This window comes from Berghia stephanieae, chromosome 8 (assembly GCF_034508935.2).
Source record: "Berghia stephanieae isolate SIO BIC M18660-M18661 chromosome 8, UCSD_Bste_1.3, whole genome shotgun sequence".
NCBI lineage: Eukaryota > Metazoa > Mollusca > Gastropoda > Nudibranchia > Aeolidiidae > Berghia > Berghia stephanieae.
Genome location: NC_088367.1, coordinates 26,528,535 through 26,551,908, shown reverse-complemented (window position 1 = coordinate 26,551,908; position 23,374 = coordinate 26,528,535). Strand labels below are relative to the sequence as shown.

The following is a 23,374-nucleotide window of genomic DNA, read 5'->3' as shown; positions in this document are numbered from 1 at the left end:
TTTAGCTTAATTACTCATTGACCTATATTTTTTTTAATGGCATTGTTTCATTTAAACAAGACCATGACGCTTATGCCTGGACCGGGTATTCACAAATTCTGCTTTTGTGTTCCACTTTTCGAATCGAATTAATCTCTATCTTATCCGTTTATTTGCAAATTTTCTGCACTTTATAAATAAGACCATAACGCTCATGTCTGGACCGGTTGTTCGCAAATTCTGCCTTTGTGTTCCACTGTTCGATTAGAATTAATCTCTATTTTTTCCGTTTATTTGCAAAGTTTCTGCACTTTATAAATAAGACCATAGCGCTTATGTCTGGACCGGGCATTCGCAAATTCTGCTTTTGTGTTCCACTTTTCGAATCGAATTAATATCTAGTCTATCCGTTTATTTGCAAAGTTTCTGCATTTTATTAATAAGACCATAACGCTTATGTCTGGACCGGGCATTCGCAAATTCTGCTTTTGTGTTCCACTTTTCGAATCGAATTAATCTCTATTTTATCCATTTATTTGCAAAGTTTCTAGATTTTATAAATAAGACCATAACGCTTATGTCTGGACCGGTTGTTCGCAAATTCTGCCTTTGTGTTCCACTGTTCGATTAGAATTAATCTGTTTTTTCCGTTTATTTGCGAAGTTTCTGCACTTTATAAATAAGACCATAGCGCTTATGTCTGGACCGGGCATTCGCAAATTCTGCTTTTGTGTTCCACTTTTCGAATCGAATTAATCTCTATTTTATCCGTCTATTTGCAAAGATTCTGTACTTTATTAATAGGACTATGATGCTTATGTCTGGACTGGGTATTCGCAAATTTTCCTTTTGTGTTCCACTTTTCGAATCGAAATAACATCTAGTCTATCCGTTTATTTGCAAAGTTTCTGCACTTTATAAATAAGACCATAACGCTTATGTCTGGACCAGGCATTCGCAGATTCTGCTTTTGTGTTCCACTTTTCGAATCGAATGAATCTCTATCTTATCCGTTTATTTGCAAAGTTTCTGCACTTTATAAATAAGACCATAGCGCTTATGTCTGGACCGGGCATTCGCAAATTCTGCTTTTGTGTTCCACTTTTCGAATCGAATGAATCTCTATCTTATCCGTTTATTTGCAAAGTTTCTGCACTTTATAAATAAGACCATAACGCTTATGTCTGGACCGGGCATTCGCAAATTCTGCTTTTGTGTTCCACTTTTCGAATCGAATGAATCTCTATCTTATCCGTTTATTTGCAAAGTTTCTGCACTTTATAAATAAGACCATAACGCTTATGTCTGGACCGGGCATTCGCAAATTCTGCTTTTGTGTTCCACTTTTCGAATCGAATTAATCTCTATTTTATCCGTTTATTTGCAAAGATTCTGCACTTTATAAATAAGACCATGACGCTTATGTCTGGACCGGGTATTCGCAAATTCTCCTTTTGTGTTCCACTTTTCGAATCGAATTAATATCTAGTCTATCGGTTTATTTGCAAAGTTTCTGCATTTTATAAATAATAATAATTGTTCAAAATTTTACCTTACACCCGATATTACAAGTACAAGTGAGCCAGGTGAAGAAGATTGTCAAACTGTGTGACAGATGAAATAGGAAGAGAGAGAGAGGGGGAGGGAGAGAGAGAGAGAGAGAGAGAGAGAGAGAGAGAGAGAGAGAGAGAGAGAAAAGAGAGTGAGAGAGAGAGAGAGAGAGAGAGAGAGGCAAGAGAGAGAGAGAGAGGGTAAGAGAGAGAGAGAGATATTCGTTTTTTGTTCAAAATCTCTCTCTCTCTCTCTCTCTCTCTCTCTCTCTCTCTCTCTCTCTCTCTCTCTCTCTCTAATTGCACAAGGTTGTGCTATTTACTACTATTTATCAAGAACAGCCAAGCTGGCAACCCAGTCTGTATAAACTAAGCAAGATGGCAACAGGGACCTCGCTCCTTATCCAATGCCGAAGCTTTAGTTTGAGTCAAACGGTTTTGTTAAAAAAACCACCCAAAATAAGTTCGTGTCGTAAGTGATGGAAGTTGAATTATTATAAAATCGTTTTTATGGTCTGTTTGGATTACCCTTTTTAAATAGAAAAAGTGAATATATCATAAACTTGAAGAATAGGCAAGCTAAATGAAATTTAAATTGACCGATTAAATGAGTACGCGAGGCTGAGTTGCGAACGACTACTGGGTTCCGACATTCCGATCCCAGTGTCATTCATGTTCACCGTACCGTGTTACTGTCTACACACTACACTGCATTGTTAGTGACTGGTCATGTCTTTTTTGTTTGTATGTTTTACGCAAGCTTAATAAAAATTAAATTGACTGATTAAATGAATACGTGAGGCAGAGTTGCGAACGACTCATGGGTTCCGACATTCCGATCCAGTGTCAGTCATGTTCACCGTACTGTGTTACTGTCTACACACTACACGGCATTGTTAGTGACTGGTCATGCCTGTTTTGTTTGTATGTTTCTTTTAATATGGGTCAATTTACAAAGAATAATAATAGAAATGTTCAAAACAAAAACTAGATTCACTATTACGTGCCTGTAATGAAGTGCTTTCCACAAACCGTGAGCGAGAATGATGGTGGAGGTAATGGCAACCATGTGGGTTTGTTATTGTTTCCTACCTCCGTCAACCCGCGCATCCGGTTGCGCACCCACGCTGATTCTGACCAATAGCTAAGTCACTCAATTTTGACAACAAGATATGAAGTGAATAGAAAAGTGCCAGAAGACAATAGAGAATAAAAATTTTTTCGCGGCGGTGGTGGGGTTTGAACCTGCGACCTTATTGGTACGACAACTCCGCCTGGCAGGTGAGAGCGTGGCTCTACCGTGTGAGCTATCCACGAACACAAAAATATTCGTTTCAAACTCAAAGTCATTACTAGATCCCTCTCTCACCCACTTATTGAGACCGCCGATTCGTTCGTACACCACCATCGCGAATAATTTTGACCAGCAGTTAAGCTTAATAGCCAATATTCTCAACACAAACATATAACATAGAAACGATTGAGACATTGAGTATGCTCCGGTGTATGGGGTGAATTTTTATTCTCTATTGTCTTCTGGCACTTTTCTATTCACTTCATATCTTGTTGTTACCAACATAAGTGCCTGCTCCACTCACTTTTCTGAATTAAAAATTCACCCATACACCGGAGCATACTCAATGTCTCAATCGTTTCTATGTTATATGTTTGTGTTGAGAATATTGGCTATTAAGCTTAACTGCTGGTCAAAATTATTCGCGATGGTGGTGTACGAACGAATCGGCGGTCTCAAGAAGTGGGTGAGAGAGGGATCTAGTAATGACTTTGAGTTTGAAACGAATATTTTTGTGTTCGTGGATAGCTCACACGGTAGAGCCACGCTCTCACCTGCCAGGCGGAGTTGTCGTACCAATAAGGTCGCAGGTTCAAACCCCACCACCGCCGCGAAAAAATTTTTATTCTCTATTGTCTTCTGGCACTTTTCTATTCACTTCATATCTTGTTGTTACCAACATAAGTGCCTGCTCCACTCACTTTTCTCACTCAATTTTGGTGCTAATCATTGAGGCAGGGCCCAAACGTTTGACGGCTGTCATCTGTTTCGATATGAATCTAGAGCGAGACGTCTCGTTGGCCCTAGCGAAAAGTCTGCATGTTATCATTTAAAAAAAAAAAAGAAGAAAGATTGCTGTTTTGTTTAGTAAGTGATTTCTCACTTGTACTACACGGCAAGTTCTTGGTATCGTTCAAAAGTTCATATAATATAACCTAATAATAATATTCGAAATATTATTCAGCATTCGCAATTGTGATGTTCAAAATGGTTTACTGGAAGTACCGTTCGAACAAAGGTTGCAAATTGCAAATTGCAAATTGACTAACACGACACTCAACTCCACAACCACTCAAGAAACAAACATCATTTTAACACCAATATTTTAACTTTCAAGGGCCCGTGGTCCCCGGGCTTTATCGAAATAATTGGACCTAACTTACACTTCGCATTGGACTGATGATTTGAATACAACAAATACATTGGAGATCACCTTCATGAAGTCATTAATTCTTGGTATTGATGGTTGGATATTTTTTTGGTTTCAGTTTCGGTTTGTTTATTGGGATTAAAAAAAAAAGTTTTTCTTTTAGGGGGGGGGGGGGGGGGGGGGGGGGGGGGGGGTTCTTATACTATTTGTTGATCTGGTTCTGGTTCATTGATTAGGTATAGATATCTAGCCTCTAGTTATACTTCGATGAACACGTTCAAGGTCGGTAACTGACGCACAATAACCGAAACCGTTGGAATGATGAATGGCGAGAGAATGACCTCCCACTCCCTCCCGGAACACTTTTTGTTGTTCTCCTATATTAGGCCTATTAAAATAATTCTATTTTAAAGGGGTTGTCAATAACTTACAAGTTAGCTACGCAACGTGTGATCGTCGTATCTTCATTCCTTGATCTTAACATTGTAAAATGAACTGCACAGAGTAGTTAGGCATGTTGCATAGTCATAGTCATTGTAGTTTCTAGTGTTTGTATTTTATGAGAATAATTAAGCTACCTACATCTAGTTCTAGAAGTTCTACTTGGACTCTGAGACTGAGTTAATTAAAAGTGAAAATCAGATGGGTACATTGTCATTTAAAGCTTTTTAAGTGAGTCTGAAAAGAGGACTCTCGTGCTAAATATGCTCTCATTGTTTTACTCAAGTAATGATGGCACCCAATGCTTCTCTTCAAACGATATTCTGAACGATGGATGTGTAAGGTTTCTTTGTGTAGAATCCCAAAAAATACAGATGTTGCAAATTTAATTCTTCTGGAATATTTTGGATAATTGTACTGCTGCCATCTAGCCATCTTGTTCACCATATATTTCAGTACACAGTACAGTTGCTATCACTTATTTAATCCACCATTAATGTTGTACTTTCTCTTAGTCTTAAGTCTATGAATCTTTCGCTGTAGTTTACCTAAATTTTCACATTCCTGGAGTAAGTGCTTTTTATTTTTAATCAATTAGCTTCATTGCTGGCTCCTCCAGGACACAGATTTGAATGTTGTGTGGTAAAATTTGAAATAGGCTGCGGTTATTCAGAGTCGACTCTGAATAACTGTCTACGGTTATTCAGAGTCGACTCTGAATAACTGTCTACGGTTATTCAGAGTCGGGGAGTCCACTCTGAATAACTGTAGACAGTTGACTCTGAATAACTGTCTACAGTTATTCAGAGTCGGGGAGTCGACTCTGAATAACTGTAGACAGTTATGAGTGATGAACTTCCAGTTACCAACCACACGGTTTTTCTGTTTTTTTCTTCTCTCCCACCTCTGTTGGGAAAAAATCGTTTTACTTTTTGGTATTTTCTTGTCTCTTCTGTCATGGCAGTTTTTTTTGCATTGGTGATTTGCATTGCGGCAGCAAAATTTGCAATTTTTTGCAAATTGTCGAGATTTTGAAAAAAAAAAAAAATATATATATATATATCGGCCTTTTTCAAAAAACTGCCAAATTCCTGTCCTGTGACGATAATTGGCTCTTTGACATATTTAATGCATATATTGTTAGCAAATACTTGCTTACACACTCTCACTACACATTACTAACTTGTATGAAACATAAAAAACAAAAATCGAGAGAGATTCAGGATAGATATGACGTATTGTATTGACGGGGGTAGAGGAAAATACCCTGTCCTTTTTTTTGCATGATGGCTAGAAGTCGAATTCTTAACAAAATGGAGTGTCTTGTTGTATACATATATGAATTCAGCTGATGCAAATTGCCATCTTCTAACATCCTCATAAAAGTTTGTAACAATCAGACTTTTTAAAAATTTATTATATATTACTGAAGTTTGTCCCCAAGGGGGTTACTCATTCCTGTAACGGCAGTGAAAATTAACCAATTAAAATCCTCTAAACAATAGAAGTGCAACTAACAATGTTTTATCGCCGTAGATACCTCTTTTCCATCATGGCCGAAACTACAAACACATGGTTTTTTCATCCAGTGTGATTTCCAGATCAAAACAACTTCAAGAATGGTGAGTAATGTTCAACATTAGACCATGACCCTCATTCCTGTTGTTACCAGGGCTTGTTATTTAAATTAGAAATTGAATCAAAAATAATAAGTATCAGTATATAGCTTTTTTAAGGCTCTAAATAATAGTCATACTTTAATGTTGGAGTAAAGCATATTTTAGGAATAGTATGAATCGAAGCGCGATAAACTCATCCCTGTTACACTCATTCCTGTTACACCTTGTTTTGTAACAGGAATGAGGGATGTAACAGGAATGAGGAAAACATAACAGGAATGAGTAACTGGAATGAGGAATGTGAACTTTCATAAAATGAAACACACATTTTATTGTAACTAAGTCCTTTGGAGCATAATGGCCCATAGAATCGGAGCTTATCCCTGTTTCTGTAGCATGAAACAGACATTTAACTTATAATTACGACGTTGGTCAATAGCAAATTACATTCCCCAGTAGCACTGGTACCATAATATACACCTGGGTGAAGCAAAGTGAAGCAACCAGAATTAATTTCCTTGATTAAGGAAATCACTCTATGGTTGTGAAGATTTTCGAACCTGTTACCTCCAAGTCGGGAGTCCCTTTCGGTAACCACTCGGCCACGGCGTCTCCACATGGTTACCATTAAAAACAATTTTTATTGTATACATATTCATTTCTTCCATTGCTGAAAGATTTTAGTGCAAAGTTACCTTGCCAATACCAAATGCCTAATGTCCAAACATAGTTTGTTGCCTGTTAGGCTCAGATACATTTTAGATTATTACTATGATTTTAACGTCCCGGTATCGCTTGTACAAATGTGACATTGTATCACATAATAGTCTTCTTTGTTTCTTGACTTTAATTCTTGTTACACCTTGTTTTGTAACAGGAATAAGGGTGGCGAAATGGCACTTGATATTATTGTTCATTTTCAAGGGTCATAGCCTTGTTGTAACGATTGTTTTATTTTGTTTTCTTCATAAAGGCCAAACAAGCCATGACGTCAGCCGAGAGCAACGAATTTACCGTCAAAGACGTGATGAAGATCTTATTCGACGTGCTGTTTGTCTTAAAAAAGAACAAGACAAATACCAGAGCGACAAATCGAGTGGAAAGAAAAATCCATAAAAGATAAGACACCAAGAGAACAACGCAAACAGAGAAAGAATTGGATAAAAAGTTATCACACACACACTACAAACCGGAAACAGCAAAATCTTGATCTGAGTTACACTCCATCCTCTTACTCAAAATCTCCACTCCTGTATGTCTCTCGTCAAAGATATCAAGCCACTTAAACAGGCTGTTCTCCTCTCTCTCTCATTCGAAAAAGAAATCCAAAAAGTACAAAAAGCGCTTGGACAGGTCATTAAAAAAACACAAACTTCTGTTGACACTCCGATCAAAAACTATAAATTTTTTGAAAGATAGCAGCAAAAAAAAAAAAAGGTGGCAAAAATTTAGTGAAAAGAACATTACAATATCATTTTGCACTCCTATAAGACATCAAACATTTGAGGAACAGAAGGCACATGTACAAATCCGTGAAACATTTGGCAGCTGGTAAGACTCTCAAAAATATAAACTCTTGGAAAATTTCGGAAATGACGTCAAATGCCTCCAAAATTTCCAGATCTTGTCAAACAAAGAGTACAAGATTTTTTCCTGAAACTGAAAGGTGACACTTCTAAATTAGCTCCAGGAAAGAGAAACACAATAACAAGAAATAAAGAAGACTATTATGTGATACAATGTCACATTTGTACAAGTGATACATCTCTTGAAACCCATATGTGTCATTTTCTTCATTCTACCGACTTAAGCCATTTTGGGTTGTTACTCCAAGAAAAAGGGACAGAGAAATATGTGCATGTGAAAAAATTAATATGGTTGCTTCAGCGCTTTGGAGAAAAGGAGTCAAGAATGTTCCAAAATGTTGTTGGTCACATCAAATTTCATTCATTTCTACAAAGTGATTTGAAGCAACAGGTTTTCAAAGGTAATGATGGAGGCATGCCTGAAGTTGCACCAGTTGACTTAAACAGTGACTCAAGTGATGAACATGACCAAGATGACATAGACATTAAGGTGATGCCGACTGGAATCGATTACAATGGTTTTATCAAAAGATTGAATGAATACAAATCATTTGATGAAGTGGTTGATGAATGTGAAAATCAAGCATTACGTTTTTGTGGAATAGTTGGGGCCAGCAGAAGTGTAATCAAAACTCGCATTGGTATTGACAACAGGTTTACACATTTCATTCCAAATGATATACCTAGACCTCTGTGTGATGGGAAACCGTTATTTTCAGTCAAGTTGAGGGCCGATGGGGATTGCCTGCCTGCCTGTGGTGCAGTGTATGCATTTGGCAAAGACACACAAACAGACGAAATACGAATAAGATTGATACAAGAGCTGGCTTTACGCAAGGACCATTATTTAATTTGTTAGATTCAAACCTTACTTCACTTAATGACAACATCCAGACAGTTGTTGATTTTTTGTCACAAACTTGGACCATTATATTCCCGATGTTCACATAAGTGATAAAGATACCATGGAAGAGATGTTCAAACTGGACGTTATGTCATTAAGTAAACCAAAATCATACATGGGTATATGGCAGCTTCTTGCTCTTTCTAGTGTTTTAAAAATGCCTCTTTTGTCTGTTTATCAAAACATTCCAAACTGCCACAAAAGAGTTATCTTGAGTCAATTGATTCAACATTGAGTTAAGTTAACAAACAATGTTGGTGCTCTTTTGTGGGTCTCTACTAACATAAGCCCCAAATCAATGTATTGGCGCCCTAACCATTTTGTTCCCCTTCTGAGTTTCAATCACTAAGCGTATTGAATTTATAATCCTTTCGAATAAATATGTTGTAATTACTCATTCCTGTAACAGAAAACTCATTCCTGTTACGTCCACTCATTCCTGTTACACAAACTCATTCCTGTTAAGAATGACTTTTTCTTTTTTTTTTCATGATAAATATGAATACTTGAAAGGAAATATTATTTGTGGTGGTTTAACACTTATATACCTAGACTATGGTAAACAATTTTTATTTTTGTCATTTTCCTATAATTTTTTGGAGATGATGATTGCTCAAATAATATCCTTTGTTTTAAAAAACTGATTTCTGAATGCCTTTTGTAAAACAATAAATGTCATTTTATTGTCAGAATTAGTATCAATGCTCCGTGTTTATTGTTTTTCAATGTTTTATTTCAATAGTTGTCCAAAAATGTGTTAACTTATGTAATGTGACATAATTTTATAAGCGTAACAGGAATGAGTCACATGTGGATCGTGATTCACAAATACTTGAATAAGTGACCACTGGAAACTCATTAAGCCCTGTTATTACAATTTTATGTCACATACATATCACAGAAAGCATACACAAAATAATGAGTATGTTGGAAATACTTGACTTTTTAAAAATTTGAAGACTCGAATTTGGCGTTTTTTTGAAAACGGCCGATATAGTGGGGACCGCGGATTTCTGGGATTTTAGGATTTGTTCATAAATGTTCCGTTGTTTTTTGTCATGTCAAACATTTTCTGCTCAGTGTAGTTCAGGGGGAAAAAAACAATAATATGCCTTCTATCATTTTTTGACACCTCTGCTCAGTTGCATGAATTTTGGTGACACTCCTTTATTTATGACGTTAGTCTAGACACGCTGGCCCCAAATGTCAAAGGCAGCACAAGACACATGGTGGCCATGAATGAGAAGATGATCAAAAGGGAAGGGGATGGAGCAAATGGGTGTAAATATTTGTGTACTTTTTAGCTGTAACATGATAATACATTAATTTGGCGATTTTATAAGGTTTATAAGCGTGTCTTTTTTAAAAAATACTTTTTAAGTTTTGTTTTGTTTTTGTTTGATTGTTCTGAATTTGTTAATAGAATTCATTACAACTTGTGTCTAATTATAAAACAATTAAAAAAAAAATAAAAATCAATTCATTAATTCTCTCTCTCTCAGCCACCCTTCTATCTTCATATTATGTTTATAGATATCATTTGTTAAGAGAGAGATAATAAGTTAGGCTGATCGATTTAAGAAATGATTGTTTATAAGCTAATTTAAATTTGCTTTGTTGATGGAATATGTTTTGCAATTGATTAAAGATTCTTATTTATAAGCGACTGAAGTTGAAAAATCGCCAAGTTTTAAGAATTTGGCACTAAAATTGCCAAAGTCACAAAATAACCGTAGTAAACTGGTATCAAATTGAAAGAAACTCATCTCGCAAGAACTCAACTCGATAATTCGATAGGCTACTCGGCTCTAAATATCTGTACACATGGTTATCCAGGGTCGACTCTGAATAACCATCTACAGTTATCCAGAGTCGACTCTGAATAACTGCCTACAGTTATCCAGAGTCGACTCTGAATAACCACTTCGTTTGAAATAAGAGCACGAATAGCTATTCTGTGAAACTTGGATATAACAGCAAAAATGGGATGCAATAATCCTCATTGTAGCCAAGAGTTGTTAAATTCATGTATATGGTATTTGAAAACGCAATGTTGAAGGGAATAAAAAAGTGGACTGACTATTTTCACCGTACAGTGATAATAGCCTGACAGACTATTTTCACCATATGTATTTGCCAATCAGAAGCCAGGAAACGAACTGTGACATAGTAGCCTCAGCATCCGGTGCATTCGAATTCGATCCGACATCATTTTTATCCTGCGTGCCGGTTTAAAAAAAAGAAAGAAAAAGTTTGCCGAGAACAAAATCTAGGGAGGTCTCCCGAAAGCTCCCCGTTATAGCATTTCTGTCAATTTGTATTTTCACTTTGGACCTTTTGTCAGACATTTATTTATTCAATTTGTCATATATAGAACAAACCTTGATAGATTTGTGAAAGTTTAAAATTTCAATAATTGTTTTGATTCTCGGCTGCCATTGCCATTTTGATTTGTGAGGTATTGAAAGGTAGTGCAAAGCAGTCCTAGGGTTGTTTTTTTCTTTCTTTTAGGGATAGCTAGAGGTCGTTTGTATTTCCTATTAGGGGTAGTTAAAGGTACTAGTACTAGTTAGGTTGTATTTTTTCTTAGGATTAGTTGAGTGAATATTTGGGTTCCCTGCCTTAGCACAAGGAGCTTTCGGAAGGCCTCCCAAAGCTATAATAATACAAGCGGAATGGCAGATTCAGAATTGGTTACAGTTACCGATGAAAATCGTCCACCAAGATATTACAGTACGGTGAAAATAGTCTCCCACACTATTATCACTGTACACTGAATATACCCTTCCACACCATTATCACCATACGGTGAAAGTAGTGTGTCAGGCTATTTTCACCGTTCGGTGAAAATCATCCACCAAGATATTACCGTACGCTGAAAATAGTCTCCCACACTATTATCACGGTACGGTGAAAATCATCCACCAAGATATATTACTGTACGCTGAAAATAGTCTCCCACACCATTATCACCGTATGGTGAAAATAGTGTGTCAGGCTATTTTCACCGTACAGTGAAAATAGCGGCTTCCATAAAAAAAATACAAAGAACACATCTCCCTGGGTAAATAAATCAAACAACGTCAAATCCATCCATTTATCCCCCCCTTCCCACAGACACACGCACACCTACTTAATTCTACTACTACTACTACTACTACTTCTACTACTACTACTTCTACTACTATAATAATAATGATAATAATAATAATAATAATAATAATAATAATAATAATAATAATAATAATAATAATAATAATAATAATAATAATAATAATAATAATAATAATAATACAGCACAAAAGCATGATGATGTAATGCTCAAGTGATCATCAATGTCAAATTGTGGTTGTTCGTACACGATTTCAGAAATTACTAATTTCCTTGTCTAATTACTAAAAATTGACATAAAATTTACTAAATTTGAAGTTTTCAATTTGGCTGGTGTGCAGTTAAAAATCAAAGTTCAAAATCCAGTCACATTTACGCACTTTATTCTTCTCACCATCATAGTGTTAGATTGGTGGAAAGTTCGTTTTGATTGACCAGCAACCTATCCTATAGCAAGCAAATGTATGACATGTATTTTGTTCATCGCATTTGGATGATGAGAGAGGAAAAACACATATTGTTACAGAAGAATCAAGGTTTTAAAGTTTAAAATATCTAACCCAGAACTGCCTACTTGAATTTTTTTTTAATCGTAGTTGCAAGGCAAGAATAAAAAAAGGTCACACTTTGCAAAATAATAATTTGCTATCATCATTATCCAAAAATGCTCCAAAGTTGTCAATATAGGTTCTAAGGAACTAAACTTTCCTTTTAAACAAGATTTATTGAGTCAAAAACGTGTATGCAGTTCTGTAGAAAAAGCCAACAATTTGTAATTCTATGATGTTTTCGTAGTACTAGGCAAGTCTGCTATTCACAAAGTAAAGGCATTCTTTTTTTTCTTTCTACAGACTACCATATTGCCTTCCTCTAATGGATCATTTATAACTACTAATGTCTCAAGCACAAGATTCAAAACAAAGAGTAACCAAAGCCAAAGGAAGAGTCAAAAGTATTGGTCAATATTATCATAACATTTCAAGAGGACCAGCTGCCAATGTTAATATAAAAAGATTACAGGTACAGATATTTTCCATAATTTTTATTTATATAATCTTTTCCTTGGGATTGATTTTAAAGAAAAACAGCTTCAGTTCATTGATAATAGGGACGAAGTTTATTGCATGAACACAAATACAGCTGTATTTGATACCTTTACAACTATATCCCAAAGAGTTGACTTAAAGTAGTCTGCAACTTTAAAGTAATAAATCACCTTTAAGTAGTCTGTGATTAAAGTAATAAATCATCTTTGGTAGTGTAATTGTTTTGTCAAAGGGACATAAACTCTGGAAAAAAAAACAAAACTATAAGATAAAACAGCAATAAGCACAAAGGTTATATTCTTTTTTTTTTTTCGTATTAAATGAACAATACGTCTCGGTAATCGGTTTTAGTCTGTGGTAAGCCTTATTTTTTTGGTCATATATATTTTAATGAGAGGCCACACCTATAATAACTTAATTTTGCATAATATTGGGATATCCTTGCATAATTTAAGTATGTGCATAATAAAATGATTTTTTTTTTTTTTTTCATAATTCCGTGGGGCTAGATATGTTGATTATGATAGTATTGAATGACCTTCTGCCATTTTACCAATGTTTATCATAATCTCTTGATGTATTGAGCAGTATGATTAATATTGGAGACCTTTAAAACTGTTTTGTGTAAAGGACAATTTATTATGTTTCCAAAAGTAAATTTATCCAATGATAAGAATGGGTGTACACTAGGAGTAGTTATATGCTATATGATATGAAATGACTATGATATTTTATGTTACTTTTGCATTTTGTTGAATTTGACTGATACATTTTCCTCCTTTTTGACAATAAGCCATTATCACAACTGTTTACTAGGTTATTACTGTTTAATCGATTTATTTCCTTTGCTGAAATATTATGGTATGGTATCAAAGTAGTAGTAGTAAACTCTATGTAATTAGAAATTCCTAACGGATGAACATGACAATCACACCAAAAAAAAAAAAAAAATGGTGTCTATATATCCTTTTGAACCTACCCTGATACAAAAGAAGGGTTGGGGAAAAAAAACAACCCAGGATCACAGCGGAAGAAAGGAATATATTTCACTGATTTGATTTCATTTAAAATATAAAATATCACTGATTTGATTTCATTTAAAACTAAAACAATCTAATCTATGTAACAAATAGTCAACTATGATAAGATCTTAGAACATTCAAAGTAAATTTCATGCTTAAATGCATAAACTTTTACAAACCCTCAAAAAAGGAAGAAAGATATTCGTGAATAAAAGGTCTCATATCACCCAGTGAAATTGCTATAAAAAATAGAAATCAACAAGCACAGCTGTATTTAAATGCTGATTTAAACTCTAACAGATATTGTACCTTGGTCTAAAGTCATAAATAAAATTTAAAATAGATATATAAGATTCAATATTACGCAGCCATGCTATAGCTGAAGGGAAATTACATGACTGTGTCATAGCCCTCGCAAATAAGTAATTCCGTGGGTCAGACATATGATTGAGTTCATGTAGGCTTCTTGTATCCTGTTTTTATAAAAAGTCATCTCATGAAATACTTTCACCCATTCATTCCTTGATATTGCCAAATTATTGATTGTCTGGATAAAAGCTGTTGTGGTCATGGAGGTGTATGTGAATTGTGTTTTATGTGTTAAAACATATAAAATTTCTTAATCTCCATTTGTTTGATTTCAGAGTCTTCGAAAACAAAGGAGTACCTCACAAATGAAAGATCGGAACATCCTAGATGGAGATGTAAAGAAAAAAATCCTGAACTTTCTCAAAGATAAAAAGCATCCTCAAAAGACATTGACCATTGCAAAAGCTTGTAACTTTTTAACAAGCAAAGAGATTAATCCAACAATTTACCAACTTCAGAGAGAGGGAGATGTCATGAAATGTGAGTCCTCTCCCCCAACATGGACATTATCCTCAACTGAAACCAGTAAGAATACTACACAAGTCAACAACACTAAGAACAGAAACAGAGAGAAATCAACATCAGCCAGTTCGAGGGTGTCAACAATATTGAAAACAAATCTTGCTTCAAGTGCAGCATCACAAAAGCAGCCGAAGCTTGTCAATAATTATAAACAAGTTCCAATGGGTGAAGCCAGTATTTGCAGCAATTCATCATCTGACCAAACAAAAGCACCTGGAGCATATGTTCCTAAGGACACTTCTAGAGAAGAAACTCATGGAGATCCCTTTTATCAAGTATATAATATTTTATTTCCCCCCTCCCCCCTCCTCCCCCAGGATATAGATTTTCTTTCTGACTCAAGATCATTACGCTATCAAAAGACTAGTCTTTATATAGATTAGAACCAATACTCATTTTATTTATTGATTTGTAGTGGGCATTAAGATACTGCATTTTGGCACTTTTTAAAAACCATTACAAAAAAAAGCTTTTATGCTTTTAAAATCTGATTGAATGTAAAAAGAGGTCATTTTGTTATGTAGTGACACATGTTAATAAGCTTCTATATTTTTGCAATATATTTTAGTCACATAGTTATTTTAAAATGTTATGTAAATCTAGAGTTTGGGCCATGAAGAAATGTCAATGAGTTTACAATTGTGCAATAAGACAAATTGACTTAATTATTGTGTTCAATGAAGACTCCCTCCTTTCAAGAGGGAAAGACACAGTCGTAAATCTGTATTGTGTATTGAAACCAATCATCACAAAGGCAATCTGATTCTCTTGGGAAGACAGGCCACATGTCATTTATTTGGCACGCAATGCACTCACTGGAAAATACAATCTGTACTGTTTATGATGTAAAGCAATTTGTATCGTAGGTTAGTAAACTGGTTCATGAGATATACAAATATTTGTTTAATTTTTTTATTTTCTAAAAAATTTCAATAGTCAGGTAAAGGAGGAAGAAGACCTTACTACAACCAAGTACAACAAGGCAAGCATGACAGGCTTACAGGAAACAAATTATGGACAAGGGCTGGAACAGGAGCAGGGTTTCATTACGGAAATGATGGCTTCTCTCTCCAATCAAACCACATCATTGGACATCCTTTTCATAAAAATCTATACAACAACCATATGAAAAAGAATCAGAAGAAATGTCCTAAAAATCGTAGCGTTGCCGCATCGAAGAAAAGTGGCTCAGCTTCTCACTCTAAACCTGAACAAGGGAAAAGTAAAAGAATTGAGACTACCATCTTAAAGGATTCACCTGTGAAGAGATCTCCTCATATGGAAGTATCGTCATTTTCTTCATTCTCGGTGTCAATAACCCCAACCACCATTAAGAATGAAGGAATTCTTAAATATCAATTTTCTAGCCAAGGTGATATTGGAATGGATAATGATAATAAAGGGACGTCTGATGATGACATTGATTATGATGATGAGGATGAGGATTATGATAATGTTGCTTGTGATGATAGTGATGAGATTCAGACCAGAATTCGTGACATGATCTTCACTAGTAGAGCTATTGAACCCTATGCCTCCTATGTTGATAGTTATGAGGATGATGATGATGATGATGATGATGACCGGGAGGCAAGTGATGAGATGATTCTTAACAAAGAAGAGGAAGAGGACGAAGAAATAGAGCTGTGGGAAGAAGGCTTACCAGATAATCCGTCATCAGCCAGTCAATGTAAACAACAGGCTATTCAAAGAAAGGAGGAGGATGTATTAGTTGACATTTTAGAAATCCTTTTGACTGTTCCAATGGGAATCACTACCAAATCGGTTTTGAGTTTGAAGTTGGGCCTCTCTGAAAATGAAATTGAATCTTACCTTGTAACGTGCTTAAAAAGGGAACTTGTCAATGAAACTGAAATTGGATTCATAAAAATTACCCGAGCTGGCATGTTGTATTTGAAAAGGCTGGTGACTTCACCCCCTGCTGCAGGCAAATATAATCAGAATGTTTCTAGTAATAAGTATACAGCATTTGACGAGGTAGCTGTAATGGATAAATCGAGTAAAAATGAGAGCGAGACTACTAGTGTCAGTCTTACTTCTTTAAATCAGAAAAGCGACAGTGGAATTCTTTCAGATAGTAAGAAATTCAACCATTCAGACAACCATATTTCACCTTGCTCTGGTCCTGCTCCCAGCCCAGCTTTTCTTTTGAAAAATAGCAGTTTGTTTAAGATGGACCCACATGTCCAGCCAACTAACACAAGCAGTGCACATGGGGTTGGGCGAGGTCAAATATTGAACCAAATTATTGGTTCCAGCAGACCAGGGATTCAATCCAGTGGCTCTGAACAGAATCAAATATTGTCAGGCCATGATGCCATTCTGTCCTTTAGTTTTTTTGAACAACCCTCAAATAGTGATAATACACAAAAAATGCGAACTGGTTCTGTTGAGCGATATGGGAAGACAAATTCTTGCTCAGGGACTGACAATCTTATTCCAAAGAGAACACCAAATTTATTTACTCACTCATCTACTCAATCATTGTCGTCATCATTATCACCATCATCTCCATCTGCTTCACCTCTGCAAATTACACAGACAGTATCCTCAAAACTTTTAACAACTTCAATTCAACAACTCGGTAGACCTCAGCCACTACTTGAAACGCCTCCAGGAAAATTATGTCCACAGCAACAGCACCGACAGCAACAACTGGCTACATCGTTGTCATTGGCTGTCCATCAAACGGCAGCAGATAGGAGACCACCTTTGTTAGAAACACCCATATCTACAGGTTTGTCACCATCCAGCAGTTGTGGGCACACTCCATTTTTTACCAGCTCAACTTTGCCTGTTAAGCAGCCTTTACTAGTAAGTATGTGTGTGTTGTTATTTATACAATAGTCGTTGAGATTTGTCAAAGCCAAGCTTTGTTAATACCGGCCAGGGACTGCATTGTCGCAGTTGTAGCCAACCATTGCAAATTGCAATCCATGGCACGTGGCATTGAATTTGTAACCAGTGGAGAAGTGATATGAATAAGAAGAGAGATGTTGGTTATGCAAAATTGTGGAGCAGTGTTTGTGGCTGTTTGTGCATGCGTGTGTGTCATACTGTATACACACATCTGCAATGATTTCTGCAGTGTTCTGTTGCTGCTGTTGAAAGACACAATACACACATAGCTGTCAAAGTCTATGAAACAGCAAATCATCATTGGCCAGAATCCCTGGATGCATATAAAAAATCTTTAACTTATAAAATTGTTTAGTTTTGTTTTGTTAGCTGGGTGAAATTAGTTTGAGGAAACCATGTTCAAGGTATAAAAAAATAGTTCAGTGAAGTAATGGAAAGAGAACAAAGAACAATAAGGGAACATATAGGGACATTTGAATGAGTTTTGGAGGAAACTGTACTCAAATATATTTGTTTCACTAAATGATTGTGAAGGTAAAAGAAGTTCTTTTATTCAGGCCAATATATCCATGTCACTCGAAGAATATGAAAGTAAAGATAGTAGCTCTGACTCAGTCCAATTTGTCTGTGTCACTCAATGACTCTGAAAGTAAAATATTACAGTCCAACTTATCTGTGTCATTCAGTGACTATGAAAGTAAAGATAACAGCTCTGATTCAGTCCAACTTTTCTGTGTCACTCAATGACTATGAAAGGGATTTCAGCATGCATTGTTGGAGTTGATACTAAAGCTTAGAAGGAGGATGATACTTATACTGAGTTTATCATTTCAATTGAAATCACCTAAGATGTTCATGGTTTCATCAGCCTTAAACACTTCACATTATAACTGTGTTGACATAACTAAAAGCGTAGCAAATACCTAAAATTCCTAAAAATAAAAACACAAACGAAAATATTATTGCATTGAAATTAATGATTTGAAATCAGTTTCTTGACTTGTCTTGTCATTAAGTCGCAATGCTGTGCATCAAAGATAATCATGACTGTGGAGTGTGGATTGAGGTTTCTGATTTAAATTCTTCTTATTCAAATGAATCAGAAATGAGTGAAAATATTGTTATATTAAATAGCAGTTTAAGTCTAAAATTTATGTTTTATTTCTCATTATATGAAAGTTATGTTAACTGTTTTACACCTTTAAATAGCTAAACAAAAATGTTTGCACGCAATCCTTTGTTTTTATATTCTGTTATCTTTTTTAAAAAATTATTTTATTTTGTTTATATTTTTTATTTTTGAGTTGAAATAAAACTGACACCACTGTATGTATTTTTTATATTTTTTTTGTTAAGCCTGATCCAGGACTCAATAACAAAATTGTACCAGTCACCCCAGCGCTGGATGTCTCAACTACAAATTCTGCAGCACTGCAAATAAATTCTGAGAGTTTTGCAGCCTTAAACAAAAATCCAATCAGTGCATTCATGGAATATGCTCAATCTCGAAAATTGACATCAGAGTTAAAAGTGACCAACGCAAAAGGTCCAGCCCATAAGCCTCTGTGAGTAATGATAAAGTTTATAATAATAATGATGATGATAATGATAACGACAATAATAATAATAATAATAATAATAATAATAATAATAATAATAATAATAATAATAATAATAATAATAATAATAATAATAATAATAATCAGATAATGATAGTAATAATAATAATAATAATCAAATAATGATAATAATATTAATAATAATAATAATAATAATAAAAGTCAGATAATAATATTATTAATAATAATAATAATAATAATAATAATAGATAATAATAATAATAATAATAATAATAATAATAATAATAATAATAATAATAATAATAGTCAGATAATAATAATAATAATAATAATAATAATAATAATAATAATAATAATAATAATAATAATAATAATAGCAATACAATGCACCTTGGTTACAACAATGTTGACAGTGGTGGAGGTAAATTCAGGTAAATGTTGGTTATAACTGAACTTTCGTTTAATCTGTGGTGTCATTTTCGACACTATTTCATATACAAGGGGTAGAACTTTCTAAGAAATTAAAGTTGGTACAGATAAATGGAATACCCCGTCCCCCCTGCCACATAGCCTTGCAAGCACCACAAAACGTGAAAGATTGACCCTCAACACCTTCTAGAATAGGTTAATAAGTTTACATTATGAGTTTGGCGGCTGCTGGCAATGGGTCATGCCATAGCTTGCCATACACACATACACATGTACGCAATGCCCCATCCCTACCCCTATGCTCTGATTTTTAATATAGTGTAAAGACAACGCTAGAGTGTAATAAAGCTCACAGAGTTTGCAAAGCAATACAAGATTATTTCAATGACAGATTTGTCCCCATTAGGTATGCTTTTTGCAGTTTTGATTACCTTTGTAGCTGAGGTGTGTGGTTATGAACACTGTTAAATGTGAGAGGTGGATTTAGTAGTGCCAAATAGAGGGGAAAATCGGAGATTCTTAAAGCTTTTGTTAAATCTGAGGTTTTGTTGGATCCGAGGTGCACTGTAGTAATAATGATGATGATGATTGTGTTAATAATAATAATAATAATAAGAAGAAGAAGAATAGTGATGATAATATTAATAATAATAATAATAGTAATGAAGTACTATTATTATGATGATGATGATATATTATGGTTGTAATTTTATGCTTCAATCATTTTTATTTTAAAAAATATCTAAACTTTATTTCAGATTCTATATTTCTGCATTTCTGGGCAATCGGCGCCTTTCAACAGTTACCTGTCACAATAAAAAAGATGGAAGAAAATCAGCTGCCGAGCAGGCCATGCGTGCTTTGATCAATGAGGGTGTGTTCCAGATCAAAGAGGAAATAAGTGTGGTATGAAGACTTTTTCATTACGATTCAGTTAACTCACTAGAGTCTTTTCCCATATTTGTTTTAAGACAGGACCTATGTGAGCTTTTTTTTTAATCATGCAAAAATGCAATATCTATCAAATTATGAAAGTTCTATTTTTTTCCCTATGCAGAGCTTATTTTGGAATTTTATGTGAAGCGTTCTTAACTGCACTATGGCAATTTCTAGCAGAATGGACATTAAAAGATATTGAGCAGTGTCTATTCCAGATATTGACCGAGTGATTTTACTATTAATCAGTTATTTGTACCTACTCTCTTTTTCGTATTTTAAAAAAGAAACTGGTTTTATTTGTAAAGATCTGTATTTATAAAAATCTTTTGCAAAGACCAACCTTTTAATAATTTTTAAAACTACGTTTAAAATGTCTAATGTTTAAAATATAAAATTTTAAAATAACAAAACTTAATTATTTAGCAACATATCATTACAAAATCATATAATAAAACATATTAAAGGATGTCCAATCCTCTAAAGGTTTGGTTGGTCTTAGATTTATTTCACTATTTCATTCATTTCAACAATTCAACAACAGCTCAGTAAGTAAGAATATTGCTTTTCCTAATACAACATTTTGAAATGAAATCTGAGAAATTTTGAACATAATGAATGAAATGATTTGAAAAGTCACAGAATAAACAAGGAAACAAATAAAAGGAGAGAATACCTTTAGTTATATTGGCTGTTAAGTTGATCTTGGTATCTTTTACCTTTTACTAGAGCTGATGATACCAATACCCAAATGCAAGACCTGGTTTCAAACACAGTATTTAATTTAAAAAAACAATAAATTTGATCTGAGTTAAAAAGTGGTACCTTAACTGTCAGGGTCGTTTCCTGAAAACAATAATTAAAAAGACTAGAGTACTTGAACAGAGAAAAACTTTAGATAATTTCCTATCATTGATAAGCCATCTCAAATTATAATTCTACACTTTTTTATCAAAAACTTTGCATGTGGTAAGATTTTATCACTGTCAGTTCAAGTGAATGTTTAATGAAATTTAATAAGTTAAGCTATGTGTCTTTAGTCACAAATGCATTCAATTAAATTGCCTTTGAAACTTTTCAGATGAAAATGTCAGAAAGAGATATGACTCCATTTGACAAGATAGCAGCACTAACACATCAAAAGTTTAACCAACTCATTGCGTCAATTCCTGAGAGTTTTACTGGTCGAAAGGTCATTGCAGGAATGGTGGTGAAAATGGGAGAAAGTGATGTTGGATCGGTTATAGCTATTGGATCTGGTAATCAAGCAATGGAATTTTGTCTATCTGTATAAATAATATTTATTCTCCATTGATGGAATGCTTGCTTTGTTTACTTTTTATTATAACTTTGATTTCTCATAGTTTACTGTCAAGTTTGAAACAACTGTTCATGGTCTTTGAACTTGCAATAAGTAATATATATACATTACTGCATAGGTCAAAGTTGGCTGGAAATTTCTGGCAGTGCCGTTTTTGTTGTTGAATTTGGTGTCCTGAAGGATAAAAAATATTTCTCTGGGAATTGTGTCAATTTAATTCCAGCAATGTTTTCCAACAAAACACTGATATTACACCAACACAACATCATCGTCATCATCATCATCATCATCAGTACTATTACCGCCACCAGTGCCACATTATCATCATCACTAGCGCAACATTATCTTCATCACAACACTTCTTTAACAACCACCACATCATCATGATCATCTCTGCTACCAAAACTATAACTACAACCACCTCATGCTCATCATATCATTATCATCATCACTCATCATCGTCACTTCTACTGCCACCACATCATCATCACACCCCCCCCCCCCCCCAACAACTACTGCAGTCTCCACCACATCATCAATGTCATTACAACTGCAACCTTTTCACACAACCACCATCACATCATTTTCACTACCAACACTACTGAAACCACCACCTCCACATCATTCATCTGCCATCATCACTATCACCACCACATCATCATCATTGCTACCATAACTACAATCACCACCAAATCATCAATGATACCACCACATCACCAATGTCATTGTCACCACAACATTGTTACCATAACTACCACCATGACAACCACCACCACATCACCAATGTCATTGTCACCACAACATTGTTACCATACCACCATGACAACCACCACCAGATCATTAATGCTACCACCACTGCTACCACTTTCTCCTTGGAAGAAAAAAACCTTGAGCTTTTATATAGCGCAATATCCACTATCGTGCTCAAAGTGTTTTACAAGGGGTCTCTTTCCAACAGCAACACTTATTATGTAGGATAAAACACGATGCCTGTAAGGCGTTATTCCAATTTTTTTCCGACAGAGACAATGCTGTTAACAGCCAGGTACTCATTGTACACCTGAGGATGGGGAGAGAATGTAAGGAAAGAGCCTTTTTCAAGGACTTAACTATACACCTTTCAGTGCGAGACTTGAACCTTGGACCTTTCTGTAGAATATAGCACAAGACCACATAGCGACCTCATCTCCATCATCCCTGCCACCACTAATACACCCACCATACATGACTCACGCCACCACTAATACAACCACTTTTTGTGACTCACTGCTACCACTAGTACAACCACCATACATGACTTACTGCCATCACAAGCACAACCACCATATGCAACACTAGTACATCCACCATACATGACTCACTACCACCAGTAGTACAACCACCATAACTGACTCACTGTCATTACTAGTACAACAACGACACGTGATTCAGTGCCACCACTAGTACAACCACCATATGCGACTCACTGCCACCACTAGTACATCCGCCATATATGACTCACTGCCTTTAAAAAGCATTATGTCAGGAGGATTAGTAGTTTCTTAGAGTGACAAAATAATATTTGGTCTATTTTACATGGAAAACAAATACAACTTTTGAATATGTTCTTAAGTTGACTTTTATAAACAAGGTCCT

At 35.0% G+C, this 23,374-nt stretch overlaps 1 protein-coding gene across 6 annotated transcripts in view; it reads left to right on the top strand.

Moving 5' to 3' along the window:
• Nucleotides 1–3,551: 3,551 nt before the first annotated feature.
• Nucleotides 3,552–23,374, top strand: part of LOC144978460 (uncharacterized) — a 30,324-nt gene continuing 10,501 nt past the window's right edge. The window contains exons 1-8 of one of the 6 annotated variants that reach the window (XM_078924564.1): nt 4,245–5,056; nt 5,122–8,642; nt 12,486–12,654; nt 14,347–14,868; nt 15,530–17,428; nt 18,830–19,038; nt 20,241–20,388; nt 21,500–21,677. In XM_078924564.1, the coding sequence (XP_078780690.1) occupies nt 12,529–12,654; nt 14,347–14,868; nt 15,530–17,428; nt 18,830–19,038; nt 20,241–20,388; nt 21,500–21,677 (3,082 nt within the window). In that variant the 5' untranslated portion in view covers nt 4,245–5,056; nt 5,122–8,642; nt 12,486–12,528. Of the gene's footprint in view, nt 3,691–3,865; nt 4,060–4,244; nt 5,057–5,121; nt 8,643–12,485; nt 12,655–14,346; nt 14,869–15,529; nt 17,429–18,829; nt 19,039–20,240; nt 20,389–21,499; nt 21,678–23,374 lie in introns of those variants that run through there. The other 5 variants (XM_078924568.1, XM_078924563.1, XM_078924567.1 and 2 more) reach the window with 5 other exon arrangements.